At 50.8% G+C, this 21,835-nt stretch overlaps 1 protein-coding gene across 5 annotated transcripts in view; it reads right to left on the bottom strand.

Annotated features, from left to right (window-relative positions):
• Positions 1–21,835, bottom strand: part of ZC3H7B (zinc finger CCCH-type containing 7B) — a 42,181-nt gene that overhangs the window by 6,577 nt on the left and 13,769 nt on the right. The window contains exons 7-19 of one of the 5 annotated variants that reach the window (XM_032183810.1): positions 21,569–21,628; positions 20,105–20,147; positions 16,140–16,399; positions 15,463–15,811; positions 14,420–14,529; positions 13,461–13,623; positions 13,213–13,374; positions 12,258–12,463; positions 11,417–11,517; positions 10,494–10,675; positions 6,852–6,937; positions 2,010–2,143; positions 643–748 (exon numbers count right to left, since the gene is read on the bottom strand). In XM_032183810.1, coding sequence (XP_032039701.1) covers positions 643–748; positions 2,010–2,143; positions 6,852–6,937; positions 10,494–10,675; positions 11,417–11,517; positions 12,258–12,463; positions 13,213–13,374; positions 13,461–13,623; positions 14,420–14,529; positions 15,463–15,811; positions 16,140–16,399; positions 20,105–20,147; positions 21,569–21,628 — 1,962 coding nt within the window. The remainder of the gene's footprint in view (positions 1–642; positions 749–2,009; positions 2,144–6,851; positions 6,938–10,493; positions 10,676–11,416; positions 11,518–12,257; positions 12,464–13,212; positions 13,375–13,460; positions 13,624–14,419; positions 14,530–15,462; positions 15,812–16,139; positions 16,400–20,104; positions 20,148–21,568; positions 21,629–21,835) is intronic. The other 4 variants (XM_032183835.1, XM_032183825.1, XM_032183844.1 and 1 more) reach the window with 4 other exon arrangements.

Here is a 21,835-nt window from a genome sequence, read left to right as displayed (position 1 = left end):
GGAAAGCGCCCAAGACCTCACAGATGGCCTTGCACCTGCCCATGGATTAAGGGGCAGCAGATCCCATGAGGCAGGAGGGAGAGGAGCTTTCTAATTCGGGGATAAGAGAGGGAGAGAGAGATTATCAATTGCCATATTCAGGGCTGGAGATGGAGGCTGGGTATCTGTAGTTTTCCTCACAACACATGGCTTTCTAGCCGAGTTCCTAGTTTTGCTTCCAAAACACATCTTGGGCAAGTTTCACAACAGACAGCAGTCCAGCCACAGCAAAGACAGGGACAGGCTTCTCCCAAATACTCCTTCTCACCCACATTGAGAAACCCTGACCTAAGGGGAGACTTAAATCTCATCTCCAAACCCCATGCCAGCCAGTCCTTGAGACGCTGACTGCATTAAGAGCAGCGTTAGAGCCTTGCATACGTGTGTAATAGCGTGGTTTAAATGAGTGCCTCTCCTTTTTCTGCTCCACCCTTCTGCTGGACGTGTCTGAGATCTCTCCGCTCTCAGTTTGTGCCGCCCTCCCACCTCATCCAACACGTGACTGCTTCCCTGCCAGCTCTGCAACGGGCCAGGCCTCAAAGCACTGCACAAACCGGGAGGGAAGGGGAAGGGGCACCTGGCTGAGCCAGCTGTGGGGCTTACATCGTATTGCTGTGGGAAGTTGCGGATGGAAGGCAGTGGTCGGACAGACACCCACTTCTTCTTTGCTTTGGACATCACCAGCAGAACACGACGTTCCTTTGTCCAACTAAGGAAGAGAGAATAAATCAACAGAGGCAAAAGGAAGAACAGAACAAGGTTTTGTTTTCCTCAGAAATCCTCGAATATTGACAGATGACCAGACCCTACAGTCCAGCTCATCCCTGCCACTATCTGGCTGCTCCTAGATATGCGCATCTGTGGCAGAGAAGGCAGAAGAAGGGTGTTTAGGATTTCTCCCTGTATTTCTTACATGTTTTCTGGCATGTATCCTTTCGTAAAGCCACAAAAGTCTCCCCCAAGTCTTGCGTGGCATCACCATGGATTACTAAACATCTGCGTTCCACCCTTTGACACAGCCAATTCTTGTGCAATCAGATCCATGAAAAACATTTGGGAATATTTTCTGCTTGAAAGGTGCAGCGTAAATGCAAGTCATTACAAGCACTCTCTTACAAACAGGTGCCAGTAGGTACTAAGTCTCCTGCAGCACCAGGAGGTACCCTGAGCAAAAGCCCCCGCTCTGTTCAGCAGCTGCACAGAGGTGTTATCCTCCCATGCCAGGGAGCGATCCTCTCCTGCTCACTTCCTCCAGCAATGCTGCTTCTGTGTCTTCTTCATCTAAGGTCTTATATTTATAATAGGATGCTGGACTGTGCCTTCGTGGTTTGTGTTTGGGGAACTGATGTGCTATAAACCGCTCCATCCTATGCTGCTAGGTTGCCTGGGTGAGAGAGGCCACAATTTCCATGTCCCAGTGGCTCCCTCCCTGCTGATACTCGCTTTCTATCAAAACAAACATCCTTATGGGCCCCGAGGAACTTGGAGGTGCAAACAGACAAGACATGCATCGGAGGAGAGCAACAAAAACAATGAAAGGGCCAAGGAAACTAATTTAAAAGGAAGTAGAACTCCTTGAATCATTGCTAACAGTGACCTGGCAGGCATCTTCAAACAGCACAGAGCACAAACAAGTGCAGAGGAGAACTGTCTTAGTGACCTCATTAAGGGGAAATAATAACAACTGGAGAAGGGAATTGCAAAAACTGGACTGCAAGCACCAGGATTATGAGCCTGGCTGTGATGCACCAAGCACAGTGCTGGCTGCAAGTCCTAACAGTAGCGAAGAGAGCTGGAAACTGGGAAACAGTTACCTGCAAAGCTCACTATAAAACACCCCGAGGAGCAAGAGGCTGCTAGGAAGCCTCGTAGGCTCTTCCAGCAAAGCCAAATGAAGCCCTTGAGGAGGTAAGGGGAGAAATTCTTGCCCTTCAGGAGGGGTGGGGGAAAGAGAAGGTTGCATTGCTCACCAGTGGCGGGCTTTGGCACTACAGTACTTGAGGTCTTTATCTGGCTCCACCAGCTGCCCGTTCCTCCAGCACTGGCCACACACAAATTTCATCTGGAGGTCAAAGGTGCTCGACGTGGGAGCCCGGGGAGAAGCCTGGGGAAGAGAACCAGCACCTCAGGCAAACAGAGCCGGACGCACCCCCCTTGCAATGCCGCAGAGGCGCTGGCAGCTCCCTGCACGCCTGCGTGCCAGTGACAAGCTGGATTAAATCAGAGACAGCCCAACTCTCCTTTGCCAGTGCTAGCTGGTGGCCTGTCGAGATACCAGACAGGAGCAAAACCGCTGCTTGCTTCAGCACGATTCCCTGGGTTTTGACGTCTGGCCAAGAGCGCAGCCAGCCTGGCAGCCTCCAGCGCTGACCAGGCCTGGCTGCCAAAGCCCCGCGGCGTATCGCCGTGTACAGACAAGCTCTGCAGGACCTGCCCCAGCGCTTAATCCCCGCTTCCCCGCAGGGAAGGCAATCCGTGTGTCCCTTGCTATCCACGGAGGGAGCTCGGTCATGCAGCTGGAGGAGCCCCTGGGGGGAAGCCAGAGCGTGACACAAGACAGGACCTGCTTTTGGACCAAGAGGCTCGTGTTACATCCAGCATTCGGCACACTGAAGTCAGAACTGGATCCTCTTGTTAATACCCTTCAAAGCCATTTCTGGGCAGGTTTCCATCCCTCACAGTTCCTTTGCTCTGGGCTTCGCAGGCAGTGAAGCGCGATCTCTGGTCAGAGGTACAGCGGTTAACACACGTACTTACATCCTCTCAGCCACTTCACTTCGTTGGCCTCCTACCTGCGAGGCAGCTGCTTTGGCATTATGACCAACAGGTTGTGTGTGTGGGGGAGAAATGGAGCGAATCCCATATCACCATTGCCTCGTATTTTCTGAGCAAATCTCTAAAAAGTCATTTAAATTGTATACCACCACTGGAAGACTTGAGGCTGGTGTCTCCAGCTCACTTGCAAACCAAAGAGCAAACCTGACTGCACGCCAGGAGCTCTGGGCACGGGCACGTGTGAGGGTACAAGCAAGAACCTCCAAGAACAGCCCGGCGATGGAGCCGCCCGTGAAGCACAAAGGTCACGTAGCAGTGAGCAGCTCACTGCCTGCCCACCGCAGCCCTGACTTCTAACTCTGAGCATCTCACAAGGAGCAGACAGGCAGGCCATGTCCCTGAGGAGCCAGCAAGAGCAGGAGCGTGGATCCGATCTGCATCACCTCTCAAAGGGAAAATAGCAAGCACAGGATGGTGCGGAATCAAAGCATCTCCCAGGAACACTACATCAGCTATTGACTACTGCTCTGCACCCTCCAGACCCAGTCTTTTGAAGCAGATCTGACAGACAAAGATCCTCCAGCACCGTGACAAGCTAACGAGAGAGCTGACCTTTGCCTGTGCTGACTACAAGAGGCTCTCACTGCTGCCGACGTCCCAGAAAATGGACTCTTCTGGAGAACCCCCATCTCTCTTGAAAAGCGGCGGTGTTTCTGGCCTGCTTGCCTGCAAGGCAGCCTTCCTGGCGGCACTGGGCACGAGGCCTTTTCATCTGTCAGCCCTCACAAACGCTGCTGACCATCAAATCACGTCAAAGTGGCCTGCTGTGGAATGCCCAGGGCTGAGACCCAGGCTATCACAGAAGGCAGTGTTGTACCTCTCTCTCAAACGAGGCCTTTGATCAGTAGTTTTTATCTCCACCTGGTGTCCAAAGAGAATCACTTTACGGCTTGCCGATGACCCACCAAAACTACAGAGCTGAAATAACAAATTAGCCCCGAGGGGATGCTCCCTTTTACCAGCCCAGCGCTGCCTGCCATGTAACCCAACAGGAGACAGATTCCACAGCGCAGTCAGGAAGCTTGGCTCAAATCCACTGACCCAACAAAAAGAAAAACCTGAGTGGTTCCAGAAGGCACGAAACATCAGAAATAGAGAACACGTTTCTCAGGTAATTCCGGTGCTCTGGGCTGCTTTTTCAGAAATTCTTGACCAAAAGAAGTCCCACGCCTTTCTTCTCGAGAATCACACAAGCTGCTGGTCAATGCAGCGGGCATGTGTGCTCCCGGGGGATTAGGAGGAAAGCGAAAATCAAAGCTGCTGGTGCTGTTGCTACATGACTGTGTTTGTAAAGGCAAGACACATACCTGGCAGGCTGCTGATAACCAACAGTGTGGAAATTAGTATCACATGAGGCTCCAGCAGACCAAGCCAGGCAAAAGTGCCTTCGGCTGTGGCACCACCCCTTGTTACGAAGCCAGACAATATAGTGTTAGCTCTGCACCATGGCAACCAAATAAATAAAAGTCTTTGGCACGACAGCTCCCCTCTTCAGGCTCTGCAGAAAGCAAAGGCCCAGCACGGCCACTCATGTCTCCCAGCTCCAGGAACTCCTTTTGGCCATCCTGAAATGCTCCCTGGAGGATCCGTGTGCCCCTTGGGGGATTATTCAGGGGGTCTGGGTTACTCAGCCACCTGAATGAGCTGTACTTAGGTGCAAGTACTCCTTCTGAGACAGGGAAGGATGTTCCTTTCCTCTCCCTAAGCTGCTAATTTATGGTGGTTCTGCAGCTGGCTGGTGGGGTAAAACAGAAAAGCCCCCAAGAAACAGAAGAACTGAGGGCTAAACCCCTTAGTTCCCAAGGATGCCGTGGGAGTTGAGGGCACCCAGCTACCTACAGCTCTCACTCCCGTCGACTGCCTCTTCCATCTGCAGCCCCAGGGTTTACTCCTACGTCAGCCTGTGTGGGATCGAACACGTGGGCCCACGTACCAGATCCCTGGCAGGTGTTGAGCAAGTGGTGTATCGTCATCTTCCATTTCTTGCTAAGTCTCCTGACCTGTGTCACCACGGCTGCCAGGTGTCTGCGTGCTGCCTGCTTCTCTTCTCCGCAACTGCATGGCCCCAGCTGCTAACGTCAGCCCAGCTGGCAGCTGGGACCAAACTGCAGCAAAATCCCTGGGAACAACTTTGCTTCCGCTGACCAGAGGGCGCCGGGGCAAGCACAGATCACGCTGGGCGGTGAGATGGACGGTTCTGCTTTTACAGCACTCCTGGGAAGTTGTCTTTGCCAGGCAGCCAACTTTGAAAGCTGGGAGGAAGCTGAGCAAACTCTGAGTCACGATAGGCTGCTTGGACTGAGGAGCATAATGGCAAAAGTAAACAGCTCTCAACAGATACATTAGTCCTGCCCCCAGGGTCTTCAGCAGCAAGCCCACATCTCATCACAGACACTTTCTGACTGTACCAACAAGGCTCCTGCTTTGCCGCTGCACAAACCGAGGCCCTGGGAGGGCTGAGCTGCAAACCAGCTTTGTGCCAGGCATTTCTGGGGTGCAAACAGACTTTGCCATTGGCCATCAGCCACGAACATTGCCCAGCGGACCCTGAAATTATAGCTCTCTGCCCATCTCCTGATGGCTGATGTAGCAGGCACTGGCATTTTTCATCCTCATCCTCTGTCCCCTGCAAGCTGTAACAGCTGGAAATGAAACCCCTGCTCAGCATCCAGATCCCACGTGCTTCCACGGACATCTCTGACCGTGCCTGACAAGCAGCTCAGTCTTCTAACAGCAGCACCTCCAGGCAAGGCGAACTCGAAGCTGCAAGGCTCACAAGAACACAGCCATCCATCTATCTTGTTTTATCCCCACGTTATGCACAGAGAACAAGACAGAGCTTTCTGGAAAACGCAGGCAGATCTATCGCAGGCAGGACAGAACCAGTCACGACTTCAGTCTCCGTGGGGCAGGGACTGTTGGTATAAATCCAACCACTGTCACAAACTGCTGCAGATTCACAGTTAGTTTCCTCCCCTGCGGAGATGCAGGTAGCTGTCTCTGCCCCCGTGGCAGGCTAGAAGGAGAGCCTAGCCAGCTCTGTCTGAAGGGACCATCCAGATCATCTGGGCTCACTTCTTGTGCAATACAGGCTATAAAAACTTGTCCCATACCTTCGGGACCAAACCTATAGCTTCCTGAGAGGTTAAAACAAATTGCTGAGACAACTCAGACAGCTTTGGGAACTAGAGACCTCGGTTACTCTGGACCTTTCCTTCCCATTCCTCAGCCAGCACCCTCTCCCCAACCACTTCTTCCCACCACAGCAGAACACGCGCATACACGTATGTTGCTGAGCATTTCCTCCAAGATGACTCCACCTCATGCACCATAACCAGCAAACTGCTGGGCACAGCCCACTGAGAGCATCAGTGAAAGTCACCTGAGCCTGTCCTGGTGGGCTAACCCATGGTGATCACACCTGCTTTTCCCAGCAGCAGCACCCTACTGCCTCCAGAATATTGCCTTACTGCTGGAGCAAGGGCACTTCACCTTCGTTTGGGAGCTCTCATCCAGGAGACCTCAACCTCAGCAACACCTGAGCTGCCAGTTCCACCCACTCTGGTGTTCAGAGTAGTCCCACGGGTCATGAGTCGTTTCTTGAGTCCTTCCAACTTGCCATATCATCCGTCGGCCACTAAAGGGCAGCAGGACCCCTTTGATCCCTACCCCGTGTGGCCAGGATCCTCCAGGTCTCCTGGTTTCACCAGCAAGGTGTTGCTGGAAGCACCAGCAGGATTGCCCTCCCTGCTATGAAGGCTTCTCCCCACCACTGAACTGAGCAGATACAACGCTGCAAAACAAGGTGCAAACATCATCACTGGCACTGCAAACAGGAAAGCTCTCAGTTGCCCTCCTCCTCAGTGGCCAGCCTGGTCTGCCTGGGACCTGTGAGGCACAGCAGGGGGGAGGAGAAGAGAAAATGTGCTGGAGCAGCCAGAGGCAAACCCAGGCTGTGAGCCCGAGATGCACCTTACCATGCTGTTGGCTGGTTTGCTGGCATGTGCCTCCATCTGTTGCCAGTACTTCTTGGATTCCTGCACGATATCTTCGTGGGTCATTCCTGGGAACAAGAAGGAGGAGATGGGACTGAGCTACCCCTCTATGACCAACAGAAGAGAGGGAGGGAGGGTTTGCAGCTCTTCCCACACTGTGGCTTAGGAATCCCCGTGTGACTGATGTCCCACCAGGAACATCAGAACATGGGCTGTGAGGGGACCCAACGCCACCCCAGAACTTGTTCAGGCGCAGGCTAAGGAGGTAACTCTCCAGTGCTCCTGCTCAAGCCAGATGAAAGGGGAAGAGTTTGGTCTCCTGGGCTCATTCAGACCTGGTGTTCTGCTGAGGGTGTGCGCAGAGGACCCTGATGCTGACTCCAAGACTGACCCTGATTCCTGACCAGGCATTGAGACCTTGACCAAGGCTCTCCCCCAACACCTTATCAACAGATCCTACTCAAGGCCCCGAAGACAATGTTTCGTTATTGGAGTTTTTCCGCTAGCCTGGAAGATTTGAGCTATCTCACTGTCTCAGACATCTAGCATCTCCAAAAACCCAGAAGTCTCATCTAATCCCTGCTGTTACACTCCTCAAGTTGTTGGAGGTGCTCATCAATCAACAGATGAAAAAGAAAGTTGAATTTCAACACAAACACAAAGTCCACCCGAGGCAGCAAGACCAGAAGTGCTGTACCAACCAAGGAACAGCTGCTTCTATGTAACCAGCAAAGAAAGATCTGCAAGGTTTCAGGAATCAGAAACACATCAGTCAGCGAGAAAAAAAGGTTGGTCAGAGCTTATCTAAGGAATTATCTCCTGACCAACTCAAGTGGTGAAGGAACAGCCGCTGCCAGCACCAAGCAGCCAGATGGGTGCTGCAATTCTGAGTACTAGGTGTCAAGAGAAAGGTATGTAAGAGTAGGAATTGGTCAGTGTGAGGACTGACTCTGTTAGAGACAAGCCAAAGTTTTTTTTTTTAAGTCCTATAAAGACCTGAGATACTTGCCAAAACAAGCAAAAGAAGCATCTTACAACTGCCAGTTGACAGGAGAAAGTGGGGTGCTGAGGATGGCCTTGGTGCAGCATGCCCAGCACAAAGAGGTCACAACATTCCTTGTTTTGCTTTTGCCAGTGGTCTTTATCATTGAAGTGTGGTGTTCCCCAGGCATGCCGCCTCTCTGGTCTGGGAGCCAGCACGTTCCTGAACATGAGGGCCAGCAAACACAAGTTTTCCTCTCAGTTTAGGCTGCGTGCAACTTCAGTAAGCCACAGCATTCCTGACCTCAGTTTCCCCATTTGTGATTTCAGCTGTCCAAGTGCCTGCCAGACAACAATACTGCTGTTTGTACGGGGCTTGGACAGGATGAAAAGAATTTCTTCAAGAAGTTTTGCTTAGGTTTCCAAAATGGCAGCTGCTGCCTAGCCAGTACTCCCAAATCAGAGCTCTTTGCAGATTTTCTTCTTCTTGACAATTAATCCCAGAGGACACTGTGCAGAGTTAGGAAAACTGCAATTCCCTCTCCCAGGTTCAAGTATTCCAGGGCTGGACACAGCCCTGATCCATTCTTTGGGGGCAAGTCCTAAAAAGCTGGGAAAATCGCAGCAGAGAGTTAATGCACTGCACTGGATCTGGCAGAACAAATGCAAAATGACCAAAAATGACCAAAGCAATCTCCATCTTCACCATTCTGCACACCTGCACTGTGAGGCTGGGCATGCAAGGCTCTTGTCAGAAGACTGAATTTCAAATGAAGTCCTTAGCAAGCGACTGCCTTCTCCCACTCCCAGAAATCTGAACTAACTCAATAATATGCTCTAGAAATGTAGTGGTCAGAAAAAAACCCTCCCAGATATGAAAGGATGTTTTCCGATATGCCAGCTCTACAAAGCAGGAACTGTCCCAAACACACTCTGGGAAGCAAAAGGCCGATATGCTGGTCACTTTGTAACACTTCAGCATCTTTTGCAACATCACTAGTGAGGACAAAGACCCTGCGATTTCCACCCATGGAAGAAGGTAGCAAGATGTCTGTGAATAGCCACGGTGAGGAAGGAAACAGTCCTGCCCGCACTGGTTTCACATGCAAGCTACTATGAATGATGGATGCCCCCTTCCTATTTTTGCAGAGCAAACGGTACCTAAATCAAGCTCTCTGCTCCAAAGCTAAAGCCTTCCCAGAGACTGGCGACAGCTACCTTTCATCTCTGTTTCCTTAACAAGGGCTACACCTAAGAGAGGTGATAATCTACCACTCCAGAAAAGAAAGCTCAAAAGGAGACCAGGCTCATATATACAACAGCCTTGCAGAAAAATCAAAAAGATGATGGCTCTCCCATTGTTGGAAAAGACGGGAATAAGCAGAAGATGTACCGACCACTTTTGCAGCTAAATTCATGGCTTGTTTCAGCTCCTGGTTTTCCCTTTGGAAGACACTCCTTCAGGGAAAGAAGCCATGAAGCAAAAATCAGTTTACCCATTTCATCTACAGGCAGAAAAGGAAGGAAGAAGGAGAGAAAAGAAACTTTTCCTAAAAATAAAAAAACAAACAAACATGGAGTGGGGAAAAGAACAAGCTGCCTGAATACTAGAGTGCCCAGAGTACTACAGGCAGTATTGTTAACATTTAGGGCAGCAATCGTTGCCCTAAATGTTGCCCTCACAAGCAACATGTTATCTAAGAAGCTCCAGTGCTGTAATTTTTTGATTTCCTGTGGCCGCAAGTGAGTGAGGCCAACTGAGAAGAATACAAATGGCATCTGCCATCTTGTTCATCGCTGTCCCTTGTCAGCCGAGCCAAGCCAAGGCTCAGGACTGCATGAGCTACACTGACAGGCACTTGAATAGTAAATTAAATTTGTTGCTCCCAATTACATCAAAGAATGGTAAGAAAAATCTAAACCATATTTTCTCTCTGAAGTACTCCCATTAACCAGGCTGGGTCCTGCGCTAAACAAGACCCCGTGGTGAAAAACCATCCTGGCAACGTTTTGGGGGGACCACCATCCATGCAGTTAACAGGAGAGCAGCAAGACAAACCCTCCAGTGCTGTCAGAGGGAGAAAGGAGTGCAAGGCCAGATGTGGCAGTGTTGTTGTATGAGTGACCCGAATGTAATTCCTGTAATAGCCTCTTCAGCTGCACGCCATCAAAGCCTTTTTGGAAAACACCAAGTATCTTGTCATTTCCCACTGTTGCTGAATTTGTTCGGAGAAAATGAAGACACACGGTCTTTCTTTTTATAACTGCTTTGTCACCTGCGTGTGCTGCTATTCTCACTGCATCAGCTGTTCATTCAGGGACCCAATTGCTATTTAGGGTCTTCCACAGGATTTAAGCATCAAAACACGTCCGGGGATTCAGCCCTACCTAACAATTATTTCAGCTTATGCAGCTGCTCCCAAAGGAAAAGCTTCCTGGTCTGCAATTTACAGTAGCACCTGTAAAGGGACAAGATCCGAATCACCTCACAGAACACCTTGGCGCTATTTTCTGTGTCTCCAAGGAGAGAGATCAAGTGAGCAACAACTTCTCAGCTCTCCCAGATCACCCCCTTTCCCTCCCAGCTGGCCCCAGGCATGTGCTGGAGGAAACTTGGGTGCATGCATTGCCAGCCACGCTCACCTGAATATTGCTGCAGCAGCCAGACCTTGAGCTCGATGAAACTGTGAGCGAAGTGGCAGCTGTCCTCGCGCAGGCAGCCGTAGCGCACCTCGTGCCGGCACACGTCAAACTGAAAGTGCTCCTGGAACTGGCGGATCTTGGAGTACTTCAGGGAGGTGGAACGCACGATGTGGACCAGACACCTGCAGCCAGGCCAGGGACATTTTAATCACCGGAGGACCAAATCTTCAGCCCTCCTCCTTACATCTTTGATTGATTTTCATACAATTGACTGGGAAGGCAGATGATTAGCTTTGAGAGAGGCAAACTCCCACTGGGAAAACCAACCACCCGTCCTCCCACTCTGCATAAACTCTAGGTGGGTGTTTGCAGTCTCTTCAGCCCATGGGTGATGCCCTGCTCAAGATCAGAGGTCAGACACATTTTAAAACATGCAGCAAATACAACAACTCCTCTGGCTCAGCAAGTCTCTAAGTCTCAGGCTGCCAAGAGCCAGAAGGGGTTGTATTACCGTGTACTTGACATGTTTCTTACACTTGTTTTCCTAAACATTCATTATCAGCCAGTCAGAGGCAGGATCCCGAGCTAAAGGATCTTTGGATTGACCTTTACATAAAGGCCAAACTCAAAGGCAAATTAAGTCAATGGAAAACTTAAGGTGATTCCAAAAGGGCTTTGCTTATGCCTGAAATCCCTCAGCACCAGAAGCAAACACGCAGAGAGAAGCATACAGCACTACTGATCATGTCTTTAAGCTACCCTATGATTGGAACCCACGGGAGGGAGAGAGGAAAAGAGAGAGGGAGAGGGAGAAAGAGACGGAGAAAGAGAGAGAGAGGGAAAGAGAGAGACCAGGGGCTTGGAGTTAAACTGGCTGGACGTGTGAGAGACTGCTCCTATCAGCACAACCAACATTCACTCACTTGTTGTCATGGAAACTGTGTTTGGCAGAAAGGTTGGAGCAGACAGCTGGTGTGTCCTTGGTCCCTTTGCTGATAATACGGGGTTTGCTGTCAAAGCAAATCTGAGAAGAGAAGAATTAGCATGCTGGGAAAATCTTAGACAGAAGTGAACCAGAGCCATTTCGCTTGGAAAGAGAAGAAGAAGCTGAGCCAGCCTATTCTAATGTTCAAAGTTAGAACAAGCTTGGTGAAAACTTTGTGGTAGGGCTTTAAAATAAAGTAAGTGAACTTTTGGAAAGGCTTCAGGACAACATTTTTGGCTCATTCTCAACAGTATTTTCCACTGCGGTTGGAAAAATTTTGGTCAGAGCCACATATTCTTTCCCAGTTGGGCAACAGAGCAAGAACAAGGGGGAAACGATGGGGAAAAATAAAAAGAAAAGCCAGTTCACAGCTAAGAACATCTCTCTTCGCTTGTAACACTGCCAACCTGGGGAACTCTCTGCTGCAGTGCGTCAAGAGGGTAGGAGCTAATCCTTAAGTGGCTGAGTCAGTGGTTCAGCACGGGCAGCAGGCGGGAAGCTGCTTCCTTACGGGATTGTGATTTTTAAAGCAGCTGGAGCCAAATTACACTTCAAAACAACACCTCAAGGCAGAAGAAGAGGAGGGTGGTCCCCTGTGGCTGTGTGCACCTCATGCAGCTGGAGGAGCGAGGAGAACTACCTCGCCTTCCTCCTGCGTGGCTGCATCCATCGCTCGCTGTCCTTCTGGGCACAGGGCACTGGCTGGGGCACAACGTCCCAGCAGAGGCACGCGGAGGAGATGCTGAAGGCTCCCACTCCCCCCCCCACAAGTCCTGTACCTCACAGAGGAAGGTGAAGATGCCCTGATGTTCCTTCAGGAGCTTGGCAATGGTGAGGCTGCTCTGCTTGATGCCACCTAACGGGTCAAAGAGGAGGTCGCGGTTGAGGGTCCCCTTCCTCTCCTCAGTCCACACGTCGATCTCTTCCTGGTGGTACGCGAAGGTGCAGTTATCCCCGTACTTACAGTCCTGCTTGTTAAGCATATCTACAAAGCAACAAACAGCACACACCACCACACAGGGAGGGCGGCCCAGTCAGAAACTAAGCTCTCTTTCGTCTCCTCCCACTGCCCACACCTCACAAGGAGCTGAAAGCAAGAAAACACAGAGTCAAAGAAAAAGAAGAGACATCTCCCCCCCAGGTTTGAGTACGCCAGGGCATTCAGCGAGGTTAATGCAAACCACTAAGTGGTGACAACCTGATGTAGATGCCATCTGTTGGGGAAACTGCTTCACTACGGAGGCCTGCTTTAATGCAGTGCTCAGCCAGGGACAGGCTGCCACTTAACCACCCCCTTTTAAAGCCAATCTGGATTAAGTTCTCCTGGCAGCTCAGCACTAAGCTGGGACCGTTACCTTGGCTATTCCTCCCTCCCCACCTCAGCAGGAGCTTTGCAGTGACACTGCCTCAGGGACCTGTCTGGTCACGTTGCACGTACGAGCAAAGGAGCAGGCCTTGAGAGGTTTACCCCAGACAGAGCCACAGACCTGCTGCGTGGCTGCTGGGTGGAGCAGGGCTAACGCAGGCATGTGTACAGCAGGCAGATGCTCAGCAAAGCATTTATCAACTGCCTTGGCTATAATTGCACCAGGCGTCACAGCCCACAGGCTGTTGTTGGGACAGGAAGACCCCAAAGACAGGAAGCAAGACCAACAGAAGACCTCTCCCAGCCGCCCCGGCACACAACTTACAACCCCTTCCCAGCCACCCGCAGCCCTATCCCCTCCAGATCACCTTTGCACAGGTAATACGATCCTACAAAGTTGGTTTTCGTTGGGCGAGGACGGATCCTCTTCCAGGTCTTGTCTTCCGAGTTCTTCAGCCTGCCCAGCAGGATATCTCGCTTGCATTTGTGCTCCAAGCCTTCCCGATAGGTGTAATCACCAGCCTTGGGCCCTGCAGCAGGGAAGAACCCCATCAGCCAGGGGAGAGGCAAACCCTAGCGCGAGCCAACGCTCCAGGTGGCAGAACAAATGCATCACCTGTTTTGGGGTAGCAGATGTGACAGGCTTGTTTGAAGACATGAGTGGACGCCAGGGGGTTCTTCACCAGCAGGGCTGTGTTGGGCATTACTGGTTCCGGCTGGGACAGCAGGTGCTCGGTGACTTTGGGCACAGCTGGGTGACTCACTCCGCCGAGGCTGACCTGCGCAAAACCCCACGGACATCACTTCTGAGCTCTGCAACCGCGCGGGGAAGAAAACTCCGCAACCCCACATCCCGCTCCAGTCTCCCCCAAAACTTCCTCATTTTCTCCCTCATGGAAGCATTCAAATCTGCAATGACATTGCCAAAAAAGCTGCATGCATCTTTTAAAAAAATAACCAAGTGTTGTAGGTTCACTTCAAGGACAGGTCTCCTTCACTCGTGGTAAGGAGACGCCAATTTTCTATCATGAGACACAGAACAAAACGCCCCCCTCACTCCTTCCCGTTCCTTCCATCACAACCAACTCTCAAATCAACCCCACTGCTACCCGGGAGGACAAACAACCGCTTATCAGTCTTCAGGCAGCAGATTAATCTGAGGATAGAGACTTTCCGCTGCAGTGACGTAACAGGGACAGCGGGACAACAGGAACTTGAGAAGAACAATTTGTGTTCCAGACTTGCTGGCCAGAGACAACCCTACCCCGTTCCCCCACCACTGGAGACACGGGACAGGAGCAGAACACTTCATCTGGAAAAGCCTCCTGAGAGGGGCAGGGAGGAGCAAAGAACTTCACTAGTCTTAAGACAAACCCGGCTTACTCTGCCCCACCCTTCAGTGTTATGTGGCTGCTAGATACAGTGGCCACCTTGGATAAAAATGATGGAACAAATGTCTTCCTGCTGACTCTGGGGAAACCTTTACCTGCCTCACCAAAAGGCTGGGGAGAGCGCTGACCGGGGCAGGTTAAGAAGAGGGGCCCAAATTACCTACAGCACCCAAGTCACCACTACCTTGGCTCCAGAGCACCTTGGGGCATCAGCATGGGGGAGCGGCTCACTCACCACGGGGGATGGTTTTTGGCTGCCAGGTGGGTGTCGCAGTTCCTGAGGGCTGGTTTCTTCTGGGCAAAAGAAAGGGGAAAAACACAAAACAAAACGATCATCTCACATTCAGAAGTGGTTCTGCTCACAAAAAGACAAATAAGTGCTTGTGAAATCCATTTGCTTTATTTATTTCATACCATTTTAGTACTTTTTACTTAAACCACCCATCTAAGTCTTGGGAAGACTCTAGGAAAGGCCTTCTTGTCCCCAAAATCACACTGAACCCATGTATGCCACTGAGTTCTGGCATTCCCAAGGTGGCAGCGCTGAGGCAGCCCAATGCTGAGGTGAATCTGAGTGCTGATGTGCTGACTGGTCAGCCTCTGTTCTTCTCAAAATATTTTTGCTGCCTACATACTGCAATCCAGGGGACAACCTATCCCAGAAGAAGCCTGCCTTCACTCATGGGACAGGTGGGAACCAGCTTTTTGCACACCAACCTCCACAATCTGGCTCCCTGTGACATAAGAGCTCAGTGCCCATGCCCCAGGATGCTTACTGCCCTGAATTCAGACGGGAGGGACCCACCTTGGCCTTTACCATGCAATGACGTCCTATTTCATTTAAAACAGCCACCAAGATTTTACTCATTTGGTCTAAAACATCAGACACTGGGGAAGGTGAAGGAATTACTTCATGGTCTAGTAGATTGTGCCAAATGAGGCGTCTTGGATACGAAGCCATGATCAGGCCTCACTGCTCCTCATCACACACCTTGGTGTTCCTTTCTCCTGAGATTTCACACCATGCACATACTGGTTATCTGGGATTGCTCACCTACAGCCCTTCGTATTACTCATGAGCAAGACATATTCATCTGCTCAGCCCTCTCCAACATTTGTATTCCTGTTCTGAGCGGGGAGAGCTATTGGACAGACCTCTTCAGCCCTGAAGGAAACAGCCTTGGGTTTCCCAGGTAAAAGCACAAAACCCCGTCACCCCACACCTACCAATGGCAAAGGAATCCAAGGCATCCAGTGACCCTCTGCTTGTCCCGAAGGAGTCCAGGGCATCGAGCCGTGAGTCTGTGTAGGGGAGCAGATCCAGGGAATCCAACGAATCCAAGGTGGAGCCACCACTTCCCCCCGGCGGGGGCTCGAAGGCGTCCAGCACGGAGGAGGAGGAGAGCTGCTTGGTGGGATCCATCACCAGGCCAAAGGAGGCAGGCGGCAGCGGGGTGGAGACGGGGATGCTGGCCGTCACGACCGGGGGCAGCAGCGGAGTTCCCCCCGGGAACACGGGGATCAGCTGGGGCATCTCCGTCGGCAGGTTGGTGGGAATGGTGCCCTGGACCAGAGACTTTGGGGAGTTGGGCAAGAGGAAGAGAAGCAGCACGTTAGAAACAAGGAGCAGGGAGCGAGTGAAGGCAAAGAGAGCCACAGGCTTCCAGCCAGGTGTGTGCTGAATTATCTGAACGGAAGGGACACCTGGCAGCCCCATACACCGGCAGGCTTCCCCCAGACCTTCCCATCCCATCCGTCTGCACCACACACAGCCCGGAATGAATGAGTTCTGCCAGAGGAAGAGCTAGGACGAAAGACTGACAGAAGGAGAGAGGCAGCACGCATACCCTTCAGCTCCAAAAACCGATTTGGAACAAGAAGCAGGGGACCCGTGCAGCTCTTACTAGAGGGTAGGGTGACCCCTCAGCGAGGGAGTCCAGGAGGGAGTCCAGTTCTTCCCCGATGATGTCCCCATCTGTGAAGTCCTCCACGCTCTCAGGCACTAGCAGGGGCACGCAGTCCGGAGACGGGAGCAAGCTGGCAGCAGGGAGCGAGGTAGGCAGGCCCTTTGCATCCGAGTCTGAGGGCAAAGGGGCCAGCCCCTCGCTCCCAGGGATGGAGGTGGCCACGGGAGCCGGGAGGCACTGCAGGTCCATAGAGCAGTCTGTGACGGGGGAGAAACAGAGCCAGTCACCCAGGAGAGCCTCTTGCAAGGGGCAAGCAGAGCACAGCCTGGAAGAAAACAGCACTGTACAGCTCCATCAAATCACAAACACCGAGTACATCGAGTTTCCAGAGGAGGGCTCTGGTCTGAAGAGTTCTTGCCCTTTGATATTTGTTCCCGATCTCCAGTGGCTCACTGATAGCTGAAGCATGCTCTAAAGGCCAGCGCACAGACCGACTGTCCGGATCTGGCAAGCAGGAACCAGAACAATACCAAGCCTGTGGCTGATCCCTTACTGAATTTGCTGCGGCCAGGACTGAGGGCCAGGGGCACGTAATCCCATTTCTATACAACCCACTGCCTGGTGTTTTCTTTAATGTTTCTCATTAATGCACTTGGCAGAGATCGCTGCCTCCTCTGCTCCTTGGAGCTTCGATATCCCAGCTGAAAGCTTGCTTACTCGCACCCCCTCTCTAAGCCCTCAGGCATTCTGGATGGCAAAAGATAAAAACACATGGCCCTGCTGGGAAGAGTCAGAGATGAGGGGCTCAGACCAGGCTGTGCTAACAACGTGTCCCCAAAAAACCCCATCAGACTCACTCAGCTGTTTTTACCCAAGAAAATTTCCTGCTCGAGCGCTTCCTGATGTCTGCAGGTGGGAGGATGCTCCCCATGTTCCCCCTCAACACTTCAGCACCAAACATCCCCTTAGAAACTTCTGTGAGCAAGGGTTGGGGCATGAGAGGAGCAGGGATTTTTCCTAAGGCTTCCTTACCCTTCCGGTACACTACAGAAAAGCTAAGATGTTCCCATCATGCAAAATAAACCTCTGTTAAGTGAAGTTAAGGTTACAAGCACAGATTCCTCACAAAAGAGCATTTTATTCTCAAAAAAAAAATTAAAGGTTAAAAAAAAAGTTAGAAATTCAGGAAATGCAGCATTACATTTGCAGTTCTCAAACCAAGCACCCAAACTACCTTAATTCTGCCCCTGTGAAGATGTCCTGGAATGAAAGAAAAGAAATCAGAAAAAAAGGTGCTACTTTCTCCGTCCACACAGCAGTGGCTGCACTGTACCTGTGGCAGGCTAAGGCTGTAAGCAAGGCTCAGTTTGGAGGGAGAGGCAACAGCTTTTATTAGAAGGACTGATAATGGAAAGAGACTAGACAAGCTTCTGAGATGCAAATCTTCACCCAAGGAGAGAAACTGCTTCTTGTCTGTACGAGCCCTGTGCACCCAGCCTCCACGAGACCTCAGCCGTCCCTTTCTGTGTGGGGCTGTAACGCCACGTCGCTGCCCGGGGACCGTGTGGACGCCTTCCTCACAGCCAGCTCAGCAAACCAGCAATTCCTGCAACCCCCCGAGTCCCGAACAGAACAACAGCAGAGCTGACACACACACACACAGGCCCCTTTATCTCCGGCCACCGCCCCCTGCAACCTTTCCTCCTGCATTTTTGTCGGGAGCAGGACGGCCGCCGAGGTCGCTGTGCAAAGTGCTGGAGGCCAAGCCATGGCAGAAGGCAAGGGAAAGAAGGGAAACAGCAAGGAACAGACACCGCTTCCCCTTCACAACCTTACACATCCTTCCAAAGCCGTCCCTCAGATCAGGCCCAGCCCTAACCCCATGTCCCCTTTGCACGGGCTTCTCTCAGCTCACCTCCCTCCGTCGCGGACCCTCCAGCCAGCCATTCAGCTTCCCCTCGGTGCTGGCCTCACCACTGGTAGCTCAGCCAGATTTCCCTCAGTACAAAGGGACTGCTTGTCCCTTCCCATTTTTTCAGATGTTTAAATCTGGAGTACTGTCAAGATCCCTCTGAGGGCCAACGAGGAGTTCAGGACACGCTGGAGGGGCCGGGGACACGTGCAGGGGGGAGCAGAAGGGTTCCCAACGATACGGCCTCGAGGGATCCAGAAGCACAAACCTCTGAGGAATGAGTGAGGCCTCCCGTTCCCAGTCGGACTGTGAAGCAGGGAAATGTCCTCAAATGCCCTAAGAGGCCCAAACCCCTGCAAAGCTGAAGGCAGAGAAAGAGAAGGGATGCCCCACAGCTCAGTGCAAGAGAAGGGCGAGGAGAAGACAAGGGAACCATGAGATCCCGCTGCCTGCACACAGAAGAAACCCTGCTCCCCTCCCCCTGGCCCCCCAAACCTTGCCCTCCTTCCAGCCACCCGCTCCCCTTCCCCTCTATCCTTTCTCCTCCCCTACCTCTACTTTCCCAATCCTGCTTTCCCCAGGATGCCCCCGTCTGCTGAGCCTGACCATCAGCCACCGTGCCCAGCGAGGTGAATGCAGTGCCCTTAAAAGCCCCGCTTCTCGCTCCGAGTCCCCAAAAAACGGTTGTTCCCCCTGTGTGTTTGCTGGCCAAAGGCCATACTGAGCCCTGTCTGAGCCATGATCTGTGCGGGGCAGGGTTGAATTAATCAGATGACTTCAAGCAAAGCATGAAGGAAGCGGCTGCAGGAGTTTGCATCTCAAAACAAAACCAAAAACCACCACCAAAAGCCCACAACAACCTTACTGAAAAAGCTTTTAAGCTGAAATGCTCAAGGTAGCTGGCACCCAGAGCTCGCCTCACGGCGTGCCAGTCTCAGGGCAAGGGGTAACTTATCATTTCAGGGGCTTTGAAAAGGGCTAGCAGAAAATGTTCTCTCTGCCTGAACTGCAGCAAAGCTGGCGTGCTGCTCTGACAACAAATCCTGACTAGACAAAGAGCCTCCTGGATGCAGGCGCTCTTCGCGCTGCAGTCAGAGTCCGGTTCATCTCAGCGCAGCAAGGTAAGAAGAAAAACTCTCTTTGTTTTGTGGAAGTGGGTCTCATGATTGCATGCAGCATTCGGTTATCCCACTGGCATTCAACGGAGAATGAACATGTTTTCCAAAGCAGACACCAAATTATCATCACAGATCATGAAATTAGTGTCTTTCTATAAAAAGAGCAATGGCCAACTGCAGCAGCAAGCCATCACGCTTAGCACTGCAGCTACCTATCGAAGGAGCAGAGACTGACACACTCAGAGGCATGACTTCAATGCTCCAGCACACGACGGAGGGCAAAGCACCCAGCTAGCCTTTCCACAGGGGCAGAGTTAAGGTCACTTGATTCCCAGCATGAGAAAAGCAACCCTGTGGCCCTCACTCTGCTCCTCCCAGGTGCCTAACACAGAGCGAGGCTCTCCTGGGGCCCTCCCAGCTCCTTTTGTTTTCAACTCCTCCATCTCAGCGGCCTGGAGGACCACACATGCTCAAGGCACAGACAGTTGCCTACAACCTTAACTTCACTTTATCTAGGCTGTTTTGTCTGGGAGCTTACAGAAGAATTTCAGCAGCTTTGCCAAGCCCAACTTTAAGAAAGCACAACTGGAGGAGGTTGTGAACCTCAGCAGATCCTTTTAATTCCCAGAGATGTCCCTCACTGGGCCCGGACAAAAAGCTTTTCTGTAGGAGGTACTAGCAGGTAAGCACCTGCTCTGCCTCATTTTCCCCTCAGCCAGTGCCTCAGTAGCTGACTGCAAATCTCAAGGTGCAAGGAGAAACCAGTTAAGGTAATAATCTCACACACTCCTGCTTCCCACCATCTTTTCCTCCTCCTAGTCATCAAAGTACGCAGAAGAGCCACAAATGAAGATGATGAACCTCTCAGGCCCACCAGCCTGGTCAGATACCTTGCTGACAACACAAAAATCAGAGAAGAGAAATGTCTTTACCTGTGTCAATGTCATCAATCGAACCCAAACCATTGGAAGTGGTCTGCGAAGAGGGCATAGGAAAGAGGAGAGAAATTATCACCACAAATTCATCTCTAAAAAGATATTCACACTTCACAGATGAGACCCTTTACTACTCCTAAGTGTATGTGGCCCTTTCTTTTCCTTTATTGCCTCTTTCAGTGCCAGAGCAGTAAAACCACTGAACTTTAAGAGGCCATTCATCCAAAGAGCCTCTTCATTTTCACCTTCAGCACTGGACTAATCCTGTTTCTGCAGAGGGTACCAGCTCTGCATCACGCCCAACCATGTGAGCGAATCTGTACACAGACAGGGCTTTTTCCTGTGTGGATGAGAATGCCGTGTCCCACGTCTCAGTCGGTCAGCCCCGTGCAGCACGAGATCTGATTAGCCCGATCTTACACAACTTTCCTTTTCGGAGTTCACATATTTTGCAATCTAATAACCGCAAACTTTTACAGCAAACTCAAAACAGGAAAAGGTTTCCGCCAAGACAACTGCTGACTTGGAGCTTCAGGCAAGGAATAAAAAAAGCCCATATTTTACAGAAACATAAACAGAGGCAAGTATGTGCGCTCTCAGCTTAAACTTATAAAGGTACTAGGAGAGCATTACATTGGAGATACTGCATCTACTGCAATAGTTTTTGCAACTTCTACTGTTTGCAGTACTATAATTTCTTGCAAAATGGAAGATTTTCAAATCAAAAACTAGATACCACTATAAAAGACAGCTGACTTGCCCCCCTAGAAAGATGTGAAGGCAAGTCACTGAGCAGTGGCAGGTAAACTGATTCTTTAGTAACCCCTCTTGCCACACCAAATGTCAATTTTCATGGTTTTACGGTTTGCTTGCTTTAAGGAGTCGTGTGAAGTACCAAACAGCCTGTAAAAGCATCAGGGCTTTTTTTTCTTTTTTCTTCCCCTTGGTAGCCAGTGGTGGCACACAGAAATTGGCAATTTCAGATGTTTTGCTTTATTATTTGTACAGAGCCCTGCCTGAGATGGACCTTCCAGTTCAAAGAACAACACAAAGAATACGTAAACCGTGTATGTACCTTGCTCAATTCTGGACAATGAAACTACGTTGCATGATTTAATTTCTAATGTTTTTTCAGCAGTTGCATTTTCCGATTTTCACTTACTGTTGTCCTAACCACGTAAAAACTTGAAAACTGAAACATCTTTAAAATGCACAGGAAAACAAACATTCACAGTAACCACAAAAAGCAATCACCTTCAGTGGTCTGTTGATAGCAAAAGTGCTTTCACCAGAAATATTTTCAAAGAAATGAATTTCCTTGACAATATTTCTTAAAAGGGGAACACGCTAATTAGAACATTTAAATCCTAGGAGACAGCTATAATTGTGCATGTAAATAAAGCTCATAAGCATTCCAGTTGCAATCCACGAACAGTAACAACCACAGGGTGCAAACTATACCTGATTTGACAAATTGATTGATGTGCCATTACTGAGTAGAGAGAACGTTTCCAATTCCTGCTGCAAGGAAGAGAGATGTCTTAGAACAAAGGCAACTCATGAATGCTTATAAAGAAGGTAGGTAAAGCTGGGTACAATACAGTTTTCCTTTCAGGCACTGTCCATAAATAAAAGGTACCCCAAAAGGCATACCTCTGTGTACGAGGGTACAGTTTTCTGAACGCTGGCAGTGCCAGGTATTTATCATGGACACCTTACTGCAGAACA

Source organism: Aythya fuligula, chromosome 1 (assembly GCF_009819795.1).
Source record: "Aythya fuligula isolate bAytFul2 chromosome 1, bAytFul2.pri, whole genome shotgun sequence".
In the NCBI taxonomy this organism is placed as follows: domain Eukaryota; kingdom Metazoa; phylum Chordata; class Aves; order Anseriformes; family Anatidae; genus Aythya; species Aythya fuligula.
The sequence above is the reverse complement of the archived record's forward strand: the minus strand, read 5'-3'. Positions and strand labels throughout refer to the sequence as shown.